The sequence below is a fragment of the Halichoerus grypus genome, chromosome 11 (assembly GCF_964656455.1).
Source record: "Halichoerus grypus chromosome 11, mHalGry1.hap1.1, whole genome shotgun sequence".
In the NCBI taxonomy this organism is placed as follows: Eukaryota; Metazoa; Chordata; class Mammalia; order Carnivora; family Phocidae; genus Halichoerus; species Halichoerus grypus.
Window position 1 is genome coordinate 73,785,504 of NC_135722.1, and position 13,961 is coordinate 73,799,464.

The 13,961-nt window shown below is 41.6% G+C and overlaps 1 protein-coding gene across 4 annotated transcripts in view; it reads left to right on the forward strand.

Annotated features, from left to right (window-relative positions):
- Positions 1–7,042, forward strand: part of DEUP1 (deuterosome assembly protein 1) — an 81,881-nt gene extending 74,839 nt beyond the window's left edge. For all 4 annotated transcript variants that reach the window (XM_078058682.1, XM_078058683.1, XM_078058684.1 and 1 more), the window contains one exon: positions 6,561–7,042. In XM_078058682.1, the coding sequence (XP_077914808.1) occupies positions 6,561–6,737 (177 nt within the window). In that variant the 3' untranslated portion in view covers positions 6,738–7,042. The remainder of the gene's footprint in view (positions 1–6,560) is intronic.
- Positions 7,043–13,961: the final 6,919 nt, after the last annotated feature.

Below are 13,961 nucleotides of genomic sequence, written 5' to 3' on the forward strand. Positions count from 1 at the left end.
TTGATTCTTTTTTACATTTTCCAGTTCTGTGCTGAAATTTTCTGCCTTATGATTTAATTTCTTGAACATAATAATCACAGGGTTTCTTAAAGTAGATGTCTACCTCAGAAAGTAAGTAGTATTACTCTTAGCAATTGCTTTCACTTGTATTCAAAGTATATTATGCAATTTTCAGCACCTCTCCATGATATACTAATATTGGATACAAATTATAAACAATGACAACAACAGAAAATGTTTAAACTGGATGGGGTATCCCATGAGTACTTTTCTGTTTTTCTGAATTCTATCACCTTCTTTTGGTAGAGACTGGAAGTAAGATTTAAGCTGTTGTGGAAGGAGAAGACTTAAAACCATTAACTTTTGAAGTGTTAGAGATCTCTAAAGCCTTGAAATGCTCTTTTGTGTTCATCTCAACATAAAATGCCAGAATTATTTGAACAGAATAAAATTTCATACCGATAAAGTAACTGAAATAAACTTCCTTATTTAAGCTATGGGAACCGCTAAGGGGATTTAGCAAATTCTGTATCAACAAAATTTGGATCTTTAAGGACTCCGAAGTAAGCATATACTCCAGTGAAACCAAACATGATGAATTGTTAAATGCCATATGGTTCTAATGTCAGATGATTTTAGCATTTTAGGATCATTAGTCTCTGCTCAAATATCACCTCATCCAAGGGGCCTGAGCAACCAACCTACAGTAGCATCTCCCTCTCTTTTCCCTGACCCCTTGTCCTGGTTTTTATTTTGTTCATAGCACTTCACCATAAAACATTTTATGTCTGCCTGTGTGTTTGCCTCCCTCCTCCAGAATTTAAACTCCATGAAAGTAGGGACATTTTCTGTCTTTGTTTACTGTTGTAACCCCAGCACCTAAAACAGTGTGTAGCACTAGTAGGCACATAAAAAGCATATGAGAGTATCTGTTGTAATAACTTAATAAACACTGGGCTTCCTTCTATCTCTAAAATTCTGTGTCACTCCTTTGAGGAAGTTCATAGCCCCAGAGTCGCCAGGAAAGAAAATTCTCTACTGTTTTTCGTCTGGGCATGGGGAACTTAATCTGTGATGTTCCCTGAAAGACATGGCCTAGTCCACTGTTCTGGGTCCAGTAGTTTCCCCCCACGTCTGCATTTTAACTTCTACAACAATACTGTTCCTTCTAAGACCACCAGCAACCTTCTACTTGTTAATTAAATATGCTTTTAAGAACTCGTCTTCCTTAATCATTTTTTCTTCAAACTCTCGTGTTCTCTGGCTTCTATGACCCTATTCTCCACTGATTTTCCTGCTGCCTTTCTGGTTACTTTTTCCCAGTATGCTTCCAACCTTCTCTCTCCTATACCCGTCCTTTAAATATTAATGTTCGTCATTCAGTCATAAAATAAACATGTACTGTAAGCACCCAGCTTATGGCAGGTTCTGTTCTAAACACATCCTTGATGGGACAGACAAATCTATAGTCTGGTGAAAGAGAGGAATCCCCCCCCCCCCAGTTGGATGAACGGATTAACAAATAGTGTTACAGACACAAAATGGAATACTATTCAGCCATGAAAAGGAGTGAAGTAGTGATACATGCTACAATGTGGTGGATGAACCCCCAAAAGACTGCTAAGTGAAAGCAATTAGCCACAAAAGGTCATATATTTTATGATTCCACCTATAAGAAGTGCTGAGAATAGGTAAATCATAGAAACAGGATGCAGACTGGTGGTTACCAGGGGCAGTGCAGGGAGCAGGGAATGGAGATCACTGGCTTCGTGGGTTCAGTTTCCTTTCAGGATGATGAAACTATTTTAGAACCAGATAGAGATGGTGGTTGCATAACATTGTGAATGTACTAAATGCCACTGAATGGTTCATTTTAAAATGGTTTTATTTGATGTGCATTTTACCTCAAAAAAGGGGGGGGAATTAATGACTGGAAACAAATGAATATATAAAAAATATCAAATAGTGATAAATTGAATGACAAAAAGAAAAGCCAGTGATGTGATAGGAAGTGATGGGAGTGTGAGGGATTACTTTCGGTTGAGTGGCCTGGAAAATGAGGAGGGGACCCTGAGGAGACCTAAATTATGTTGAGACCTAAATTAACAACAACAAAAAATGATCCAAAGATCTGGAGGAAGAGGGCTTCAGGCAGATGGAGCCCCTGGTGCAAATCTGTAAGGCAGGAACAAGTTTGGTAAGTTCAAGAACCAGTAGGTGGGGGATGGTGGAAAGGTCTGGAGCCTAGGAAGAGAGAGAGGATGGAATGAAATGGGGACAGAGAAGTAATCAGAGGAAGACCAGATCTGTAGAGACTATAGTCCAAGGGAAGGAATTTGAGTTTTGTTTTTAAAGTATCTTTTAGGAAGACCCGTTTGATTGCCAAATAAATAATAGAGGGGCAAAGGTAGAAGTGCGGAGAACAATTTTTGGGCTATTTCAGTAGTCAAGGCAAGAGATGATGATGCTGGCTTGGTAGCGGTGGAAATAGAGCAGCATGTGGGATCCGAAATGTTGTGGAGAACAGACCAGACTGACAGTGGGTTGGCTCTGGGGAGTGAGGGAAAGAGAGGACTCAGAGATGAGTCCTAGGATGTTGGCCCTGAGCATTGGGTGGATGCTAGCACCACATTCTGACATGAAAGACTAGGGGAAGGAGCAGGGTTAGAGGAGAAAATCATGATTTCTAGATTGGGCACTTAATTCAAAAATGTTTATTAGACATGCAAATGGGGATATCACATAGGTATTAGGATATGTGACTCTGGGATTCAAGGAAGAGATCAGAGCTGGAAACAAAATATGGGAGTAATCAGCATGTGGCTGATATTTAAATCTATAGGACTGGATGAGAATACTTGGAAGGGTATAAATAGGGAAACTGTCCTAAGACAAAGCCTCAGACCATAACATTTAGTGGTCCAATGGGAATCTTCAAAGAGAGGAGGAAAGATTGATGGCGAAGGAGGTGGGGCCCATGAGTAACGAGGTTCATTTGCAGAAACAGCCATCGAGAAGATACGAAGGAATAGAATCCATGGTATAGGTAGAAGTAAGAGTCTCTGAAACAGAGTATGGCCTAAAATATGGCTACAGGTGCAAAAGGTGTGGAGAGATGAGGGAGCTCCCTCCCGAGAAAGAAGCAAGGCCACCAGGTAATGAGTGAGAAAGTGAATATGCCAGAGAAGTGCAATAGAACGGTCAGGAGGTGTTACCATCTTACATTTGAGGTCATGGACTTTAAGTGAAAGCAGTCCCCACAGTAATACAATTCGTCCTCCGTCCGCCTGCCTGAGGATGCAGCTGCTCAGGTGCGGGCATGGCTCAGGCAGTTTATTTAGGCCTGGGTTTTGCCGAGTACCTAGGACAGAGACAGGATACAGGGAAGTGTGTGTGGGGGGGGGGGGTGGAGACAAATTGCTGAATGGTTATAACGATGGATCTGGAATATAAGCAGAGTTAGAAGGGAATGAGTGGCGTGAGAAAGTGGGAATACTAGACTAAGCTGGAAGGATAATAGATGGGTTGCTGAAAATCTTGATTAATAAATAAAGCAGTTATCATTGCTGACAATGTCGAGAGCATGAACATGGGAGTGTGTGCCTGAAATGAAGTTCTCTCCAAGATTCCATTTTTGAATTGCCTTTATTTGCATGTCTTAGATGATTTCAATCAGACTCACAGCTTTAATTATCTATAACTTTAAAATATCTCTGATCCAGACCTACCTTTTGAGATCTGGACTGATGATATATCCCATTTTCTATATGACAATCTGTTTGAGTCCCAAGTCACCCCTAATTCAGCATTATTTAAAATCAAATGCACTTTCTTCATTCATATGTTAATCAAAAAATTTTGATTTTTAAACAAAAAATTTTGTTTAAAATGTACTCTGTGCCAAAATCTGTGCTAGAACCTGGGGAATCGAAAATAAATAAGACCTTACCCCTAATGGGCCCCTTTTACTGTTTTATTTTTTCTCAATAAATGGCACTGATGTCACCCAGTCATCACTCAAGCCAGAAGTTAGGAAGTCGTCCATCTGCGATCAAGTTTCCTAGAATCTGAGATGGAGATTCTTATGAAAGTGATTTATTGAAGGTAGTATTCTCGGCAGAAGGAGAGTCAGGGAAGCAGTCTAGGGGAAGGGAGAAAAGCTAAACAAGGATGAAGTCTCAGCTAGAGATTAGCTTGGCCTGGTCTCACCAGGAGCTTGGAGCATGTACTGCAGGACAGAGTCGGTTCCCCTGGAGACAAGAAGTCTGGCGTTTTGTGCCCCGCGTCAATCAGTCCTTGCCCCTGAGAGGAGAGGGAATGGGCTGAGGGGAATACTGCAACTTCTCAGATGAGGCAGGAGGCTCCAGCCCAGCCGAGGGCAGGTCTCCAGAGAACCAACACCCACAGTAGCTGGAGGATAGCTGCACCAGCCCGGTGAAGGGAATCCCCATAGGGCACCATCAGCATCCGCTACAGTCCACCTCTTGAACCACTCAGATCCATGTTCTCTTCCTGCGGTTCATTCCCTTCAGGCCTATCTTCTCCAAGCTTCTGGCTGGCCATAATTTCTGGGAAAGCTTATAAGAGGAGGGTTAGTGCAACAAAACACAGGCCTTGATACTGCAACTAGTCTCAAGGACTTGACTGCTAGTCATCATCTCATCACCCATTCTAGGCTCCCATGCCCTTGTCAGGATGTGGTTTGCCATTTACAGTTAAAACTGGGCACGAGGGTATTTAAAGAAACCTCAGTGGCTCACCTGAATCTCAGACATATTCCTTACCGCCTCCATATGTAGCAGTAGTCTTTGTGATGATTAGGGCCAGGTACCTCTGCCGGGGTAGTACCTCTTTTCTGAGCCTCTGATCTGTTGGCACAAAGAGCCCAAGGTGGCTGGGTACCAGCCAATGCTTTAAGTTTAGTGAAACTCTTACAGGTCTCTTGGTGGAGGCATTTCCCTCTCTGAGACCCACCACCTGTACATCAACAGAGCCTCAAGATACAAAGACAGAAGGTACAGATTCTCCAAGTGGGTCACCAGAAGTGATAGAGAGTGGGGCCATTCCTCCATCCTCCCTTTTGTTCTCAGATTCGTGGATTCTACCTGTAGAATCTACACAGTAGTATATAATAGCCATTGGTTGAAAGTCTATACCATATCCTGAAAACGGTACCCCATCCTCACAGGATATAATTTCCCAGCTGACGATGCCCCAGCCCTGCCTTCAAGAGGTCTATCAGGCTAGCATCGTCTAGATGGTGCTGTATGCAGGAAGACCAGTGAATACCATGGTCATGCCCCACTGCCATACTCCTCTTCTGTAAATTAGGTTCCTTTACTATTAATCAGGATCCCACGTCAGTAAATCGGTTTCTCTGTGAGCTCTCAGGGAGTGATCAAGGCCAAGGCCCTTCAGGCAGGAAAGGCAAACCCATAGAATACATGTCAGTGCTAGTAAGGATAAAACATGGCCCTTTCCAAGGTGTAAGGGACCTGGTGTAAACTGACTGCCACCAAGGGGCTGGCTGGTCTCGTTGAGGGATGGTGCCGTATCAGGAACTCCTCAGCTGTGGTCTCTATTGCAAGCAGATGAGACACTCAACAGCAACGGTTAGCTAACTTAACCTTGGTGAAAGGGAGACCGTGCCGTTGAACCCATCTGTAATTTCCACTGGAGTGGCCGAGGACAGAGCTTGATCCAGTCGTCCTATCCACCTCGTAGATGCTCTGCCTCAGTTCCTGCATTGCATTCGTGCATTGTGAATAGTATACAGTTTTCTGCTACAGATGGTGTGGCCTTGCTCCAGAATCTCAAGGGCCTTCAATGCAACTTGCCTAGTAAATTCGCCAGAGGCTGCACAAGGCAATTTTTTTCTATCAGAGATTCCTCTAGTATGAGATCTGCTAAGTCATCTGGCATAAATTAGGACTTCACAGGTCACAAACAGTTAAATGAGCAAGCACTTCCATATTAGCACGAAGTGTGTAACTGGGCGCTTACCACTGAGGCTTTGTCGGCTCTAATTGGACAAACGAGCTACATTCCAGCATTAGGGCCCTCCCCATGAGGAAGCCGCTCGAAGCCCGAGATGCATCATGATGCCAGCCCTCCTCACCTGGCCAACTCCAGACAGCAATTAGCTCCCTTTTTCAGCCAATCCTTAATTGTTTTTTTCCTATTAAGCTTTCTTTGCTCAAGTCTACTATAATCTTCTCTTTAGCTTTTTGGAGTTGCCTATTTTCAGATGAATACCTTTGGTTTTACAAATTAGTCGAGTATGTTTTAGGCAAGTCCCATGGTAATTTTGTTGTCCCTGCTTTTGCAGTTGGACATGGTAATATTCATTTCTGGAGCTTTCGAATATAATGGTGCTGTGATGTTTTCGTTCCTTGAGGATTTCACGAGCAGTCACTGTATTACAACAGCAGAGAGAGTTCAGCCTGGATTATTTCATTAAGAATTGCGCTGTCTGACCATGCCAGGGATGAAGCATGCCTGGAAACAGGAAGGTTTAGAAGGCTTTGTGTTCCTCATCTAACATTTCTTTCTCTCTTTAGTCTCCCCCAGATATAGTCTTCCCAGCCTCTTTGGCTGCACAGCATTTCCTTCTGGAGGAAGAGAAGCGAGCAAAAGAATTTGAGAAACTTCTAAATACACATATTGATGAACTGCAAAGACATACAGAATTTACTCTTAATAAATACACCAAGCTAAAACAAAATAGACACATATGAGCTTTTAAACTCTTTTATTTGCTTCCCTCACCCCAAGAAAAAAAGCTCTGGCAAAATATTTACAAAGCTGAATAATGAAACTGAGAAATTTTGTTCTTTTTTCTTAAGTAAATCATTTCTGTTAGGCAGCTAGAAAATAGTAAGTATTTTGTTCGATAAAGCTGTTTGTATTTCTACATTTACATAGTAAATTGTTTGGCTATAGAGTTACGATAAAATAAACGTGACTACTCCAAAAGAGATTCGTTTCCCAGTCTAAGGAATATTGTGGAATTAAATATGGGTTTTTTTCCCCCACTTGAATCATGTACACTGAAAACCCATTTCCTCTGTAACAGCACAAAATGAGGGAAAGGGAATGCTGCATTCCAAATATCAACGCATCAAGTGCAGCTCAGTTGTTCTAGGTTTGAAACCTCAAGGATTTTTAAAAATGAAAAGACATTATTCTGAGCTATGTCAGCATCCTAAAATGTCTTTTAGAAAAAAAGTATAGCTTTACTGGTTCCGCGTTCATCCTTGTAATGTCTCTGTTTTAACACAGTAAGACATGGAACGTGCTGTTTACATACTTAACATATATGTGCCAGCCAGAGATTAATGCTTTCCTGTTAGCACTAATTACTTCATGGACATGAACAAGATCAAGAAGATACGAAACATTACTGTTGTGACATTCCTCTTTGTAATATCTCTGTTTTTAATACAGTAAAGGAATACGAAATTCTGTGGACTGAAAACATAAATGCCAAATCTGTATACAACAGTACTAGCATGGTAGTAGACAATAAAATTCAAGTTACAAACATATAAGCATGATAATCCATTCTTCTTTCTTTAAAAATGACATTTATATAAAGATTATGAAAAATCCCTCTATAGTTACTCAAGGTAAGTCCTACAGCTTTTATAGTTTTCTTTTTCCCTTTGGAAAGACTGAATCTCAACATACTGAAAGATGAAGTCAAGATGTCTATAGATAACAAGTGTCATTGTCCTGTGAAAAATGCAGAGCCCTGTTCCCTTTAGGTGATGGGACTGTGTAGATCTGTACAGCTCTTGCTATTTGCAGAAAGCCTTCACATAGCAATACTCATTTCAACTCAAAACAAGCCTGTGAAATCAGCAAGGTTAGAATCCTTATTCCTGGGAATCCAGCTGTTAAGAAACTTCCAGAATCAGGGTAATCAATGGAATCCGAGATGCCTGGCTTCTAATTACTGGCTCCAACTCTTACTACCTCCCAGTATCACCTTTTGTAAGCAAACAGATGGTGAACAAGGCTTATCCACAGAAGCCCTGTTTCATGACAAAACATGTGAGGGGTACAAAACCTTCAGTGTACCCAAAAAATCTATATGAGGAAAATAACAAAAGTTATGGTGCTTTAAAATTATTTGGTAATTTCTAGCCTGGATACAAAATATTTTTCAGTGTTATCTTTAGAGGATGGGCAGAAAAAGTATATGTTAGGAAAAGGGCATTCCATAAACAATTCTAAAATCTTTGTATCTGTAATGCAAATGCAAACAATGCAAAAGCTTAAATACACATGTCTTTATAATCCCCTAAATCTGAATGCCACTTCATTCTCTTCAGGGTGGAGACATGATAAAAATTGTGTGCTGAAATAAAGATCTAGCTATAGTGTTCTTAGAACTTAGCAGAGTCAAGAGAGCATGAACTTGGAGCACGTCCAGGACTAACAGGGAATCTGCTCCTCTGGATTATTATTTCAAGTCCCTAAGCAAACTTCTTTTAAATCACTAGTTCAGCATTGCACTTAATACCGGCTTTCTTAAAACAGTAGTTTTCAGTACTTTTTTTTTTTTTTTTTTTTTTGCTTAACAGCAGGATTCATTGTTCAAAAGGAATCAAATGCTAAAGCCCAACATAAATATAATCAAAATAAAAAGCAAGCCAGCCTTCTGTTTGCATGCTGAGAGGAGGGAAAGAGGGAGCGCCCCCCAGCCCCCTGCTGCTCACAGTCACTCAGTCCTTGGCCTCTCCCACCCTCCAGAGACCAAAGGATTCCCTGGAGCAGCACCCGGGTGGGAGGGCTGGGAGGAGAGGCAGATGTGCTCCGTATCACCTCAGCGCACAACACGTTTTCCTACAGAAACCGTGTCATGGATAATGGTGGTAGCCTCCTCCCTTCTACAAAAGCCATTTTAGCCCATGATTTAGCTACAGCATGATGGGAGGAGGAGAAGGAAAGAAACAGGAGAAAGACCCATGAGGCCATCTAACACTGGACGGTGGCTCAAAGAGGAAGTGTGACCTGAGTTAACGTTTGCCTCATGATGGCTTAGATATACACTTTCACTTCTCAGTTACTCAGGAGCCTATTAACTGGTCTGGGAATTCAGCAAATTTGGGGGAGGGAAGGTGGGCTGCTGGAACATCAGAGGTAACCCCCAAATTTCAGTGAAGACAGTAGACAACTCTGGATTATCTGTCACCAGAGCTGGGAGTGGCCCTGGTGCCAGCATCCCGAGATGCAGCCCCACCCAGGCCTGTCTCCTCCCACTCTGGGGGAGCAACCAGAGGCGAGCATTTTAGAGGCTGCCTCGTTAGAGAGGCCTGCCCTGGCGGTCAGTTTGTCCAGGTCCCTGCTGTGCCTCAACCACGGTTAGCCTGACCCGAGCAATCTAGACTCAATTATGGTTTCAGCAGGGCTGTGGGGTTATCTCTGCATCTCTTCCCCATCCCACTATCTCCACTAACATCAATCTCCTCTTTATCTATGTGCTTCCTGTCTCTCCAATGGGCCCAAAAGATCCTAAAAGAGAGGAGTTTTCTTAGGCTTCCCTGCCTCCCCCGTGCTCCCAGCACAGGTCCTGGTCCTGGGAGGTGTTTAGTAAGTAGTGACTGATGGGCGGATTGAATCCAGACATGGGGGGTACCTTCAGCAAAGGCAATGAGTGGAGCAAATTCGAGGCAGTTTATGGAACAGTGACAAAACACAAGCTGTGTGAAATTGTCAACTGCAGAAGAGTGCTCAGACTGTAAGTTTGTCTAAACGCTGGTGGATGCGAGGGGGAGCTTCACTCCTACTGGACCTCACATAGGACCGTCTGAGTACACGTTCCTTTTATGTTTCAACTGATGTCTAATAGGACTCTGATATAAAACATTAGCCATAGTGCTTAACGGTCAGAGCAAATGAAACCCTGACAATCCTAAGACGTGAGCAATACGGTAGAAAGTGTGAGAGGGATTTGGGCCCAAGGACTTAAAGCCCAGTTAGCAACTGAAACTCTGCCCAGCCCTTCCAATGCTGTAGCCCAAAGTGTCACCAGGAGCTAAACTCTAAAGGATAAAATACTTAGACTGATAAAAGGTTCTTCCCTCCTATAATGAGGCTGCCCCATGGCTCAGGGATGACAGGGAATGGGCCATGGGCCTACTGGGTCCTGGCTGAGGGCAAATCCTGGGGGAAGGTTTTCGTGACCTTCAGGGAACTCTCAGGGCACAAGTGAGGCTAAAATATCAGCACGAGTCACAGAAGTCAACCAGGCAGTGTTCAGAAGCTGCCACTCATCACCATCCAACATGGGTCAAGAGAGGTGAGTCATATAACAAGGATAAACATGAGTCAGAGTCAGGCAGGCAATTACTGTAATGGTGGCCGACACAGCAGAACTGCCAGGTAATCGAGAATCGCAAAGTTCCAACAGGGAAGGCTTCAGTAAGGCCAGGCATAGACTGAAGAAGGTGCCCAGAGCCATTAGCTGGCCCCATGACCGGACTAGAAATTCTTAGGTCTTAAAGGTTCTTGATGGTTAGGACAGCTTAGGTCTGTTGGAGGCCAATGACTCCTCATGCCTTGGCCCCGTGACCTGCACAAAGGTTCCATTTTCTTATCTGTAATCAGTCATAATACTACTGTGCCCGAAAATTTTTGAGGGTTGAAGGAGGTAATATATAGAAAACAGTTAAGAGTCTGGCACAGAGCAAGTACTCAGGAAATGCTAACTGTTAGCTCTTATTGCCATCCTTGCCCTCTGAGGCAACAGGTCTGAGCTCAGAAGACAAAATACATCCTCAAAAAGCAACGCCATCATTTATCCAGGACCATGTGCTAGGCACTATAATATAAATTAAACTTATTTCACATTAGTTTTATTAAGAAATAATTTACATGCCATAAAGTTCACTTGTTTCCAAGGGTATAATTCAGTGATATTTCACTAAATTTACAAAGTTGTGCAGTGACTACCACAACCCAATTTGAGAACATTTCCATCACCCCAGAAAGATCCCTGTGCCCATTTGCAGTCATCCCCTCTCCCCACGCCCAACCCCAGGCAGCCGCCCACCTGCTGTCTCTGACACTTACCTGAACATTTCCTATAAATGGATTCATATAATATGTGGGTGTTTGCATCTGGCTTCTCTCATTTAGTATTTTTTTTGTGGTTCATATTTTAGCATGCATCAGTATTTTGTTCTTTTTTTATTGCTGCCTGGTATTCAGTTGTATGAATAAACCATATTTTGTTTATCCACTTCACCCAGTGATGGACATTTGTTCTTTCCAGTTTGGGGCTATTCTAAATAAAGCTGTTATGAACATTTACCTACAAGTCTGTGTGTGGACATGTTTTCATTTCTGTTGAGTCGATTCCTGGGAGGAGAATTTCTGAGTCACATGGTATATTCATTTTTAACTTTTAAGAGAAACTGTCAAATTGTTTTCCTAAGTAGCTGTACCATTTTACATTTCCACTAGCAATTAGAAGGATTCCAAGTCTCCATATCCCCTCCCATACTTGTTCTTGTCTTTGATTATAGTCATTTCAGTGTGTGTGAAGTGCATTCTAGTTTTAATTTACATTTCCCTAATGACTAATCATGTTGCGCATCTTTTTGTGTGCTTATTAACCATTCATATTTTTTGGTGAAATGTCTATTCAAATCTTTTGTCCATCTTATAATTATTTCTCTTCTTATAAAATTATAAGAATTCTTCATATATGTCGGATTTAAGTCCTTTATCAGATACATGATTTACATAGATTTTCTCTGAGTCTGTGGCTTATCTTTTCATTTTCTTGATGGTGTCTTTGAAGCACATAAGTTTTTTATTTTGAGGTAGTACAATTCATTTTTTTTTTTATGGATTGTGCTTTTGGCATTGTATTTGAGAAATCTTTGCCCAACCCAAGATCACAAATATTTTCTCCCATATTTTCTTCTGAAAGTTTTATAATTTTAAGTTTTACATCAGGTTTGTGATCTATTTTGAGTTAATGTTTTTGTATGGTGTAAGAGTCTAGATTCGTCTTTTCTTTCTTTCTTTTTTTTTTAAGATTTTATTTATTTATTTGACAGAGAGATAGAGCACAAGTAGGCAGAGGGAGAAGCAGGCTCCCCGCTGAGCGCGGAGCCCCACGTGACACTTGATCCCAGAACCCTGAGGTCACGACCTGAGCTGAAGGCAACCGCTTAACTGACCGAGCCACCCAGGCGCCCTAGATCCATCTTTTCACATGTGGGTCTACCATTGTCCCAGCAGCATTTGTTGAAAAGATTATTCTTTCCCCCATCAAATTGTCTTGGTACTTTTGTTGAAAACTCAGTTAGTTGACTGTAAATATAAATATAAGGAACACACACAGAGAATAATATATTCTGGACTCTTAATTCTGTTCCATTGATCTATATGTCTATCCGTAGGCCCGTACTATATAGTCTTAATTATGGTGGCTTTGTAGTAAGTTTTGATATTGAAAACTGTAAATCCTCCAACTTACAAGATTTTTTTTTTTAAGATTTTATTTATTTATTTGAAAGAGAGAGAGGGAGAGAAAGAGAAAGAGAGCACGAGCAGGGGGAGGGACAGAGGGAGAAGCAGATTCCCCGCTGAGCAGAGAGCCCGATGCAGGGCTGGATCCCAGGACCCTGAGATCATGACCTGAGCCGAAGGCAGACGCTTAACCGACTGAGCCACGCAGGTGCCCCTACAAGATTGTTTTGTTTGTTCTGGGCTCTTTGTATTTCCACATAAATTTTAGGATTAGTTTGTCAGCTTCCTGATTTTTGCAAAAATAGGGCTGCTGGGATTTTGATAGGGGGGTTGAAATGACAATTCTTTCCAAATTGATCTATACTGAATCTCAACTTGGTGAGAATTACCATCTTCATAAGAGAATTGCTGCCTTAAGAGTCCCAGGATGATGCTCATAGGGAAACCCTCTTGGGAAGGCACCCAAGGATAGATGCTGCACTTAACAATTTAAACAGAATATCTTCGTCCCTTGCCTGCCAAGGAGGGGGGAAACAAAATGCCCTAGGACCTAAGTGGTTAAAGGAAACCACACTTATTTTGACACTGACAGTTGACAACTGATAATCAAGATTTCTGCGGGGTCACAAGAGCCTGATGTGTGACTTCCTAAACACAGAAATGATATGGAAGAACCCATCAGAGATAAAATTTATTTAGCTCTGTGTGCTTCACACAAAATAATTCAGTTTTTCATTTATTTTGCCAATATGTCTTTTGTGATGGTAGCGCCTGGGCAGCTCAGTCAGTTAAGCAGACAACTCTTGATTTTGGCTCAGGTAATGATCTCAGGGTCCTGAGATTGAGCCCCGCCTCAGTCTCCATGCTTGGTGGGGTATCTGCTTGAGGATTCTCTCCCTCCCTTTGCCTCTTCTCCCCCACACTTGTGCTCTTTCTCTCTCTCTCTCTCAAATAAATAAATCTTTTAAAAAATATGTCTTTTATGGTGAACTACCTAAAAGATATGGTGAACTGCTTAAAAAATTATTATATAAGATGAGGCCAAAGGGCCAATACCAAGACTACGCTATGTTGTACTTGAGGTATGCACAATAGATCTGTCTTCATCAGAGAATTTGATACATTAAAATGATAGAATATAAAATAACTGAGCTAACATTCTCCCCATTTGGTATGATCTCTTTGGGGTTTTGTTTGTTTCTGAAAACATTATAGCTTTGAAATTCTTCATTTTCATCAGCTTGAGGAAAATCTTCCAAAAGTCAGTATTGTTTGAGCTCAAACAATATCCAAACATATCTCTTGGCTGAGATAAATTATTTGATGAGTCATTCCCAAATGATTTTGATGGATAAAATTATGAGTAACCAAACTAGAACAGCTCTTTGGCTTCAAATACAAAGTTTGCTATATACAAAGTTTAATTTATAACCAAAGGTTTTTATATCAACAAGAGTTGAACCCAAGAATTT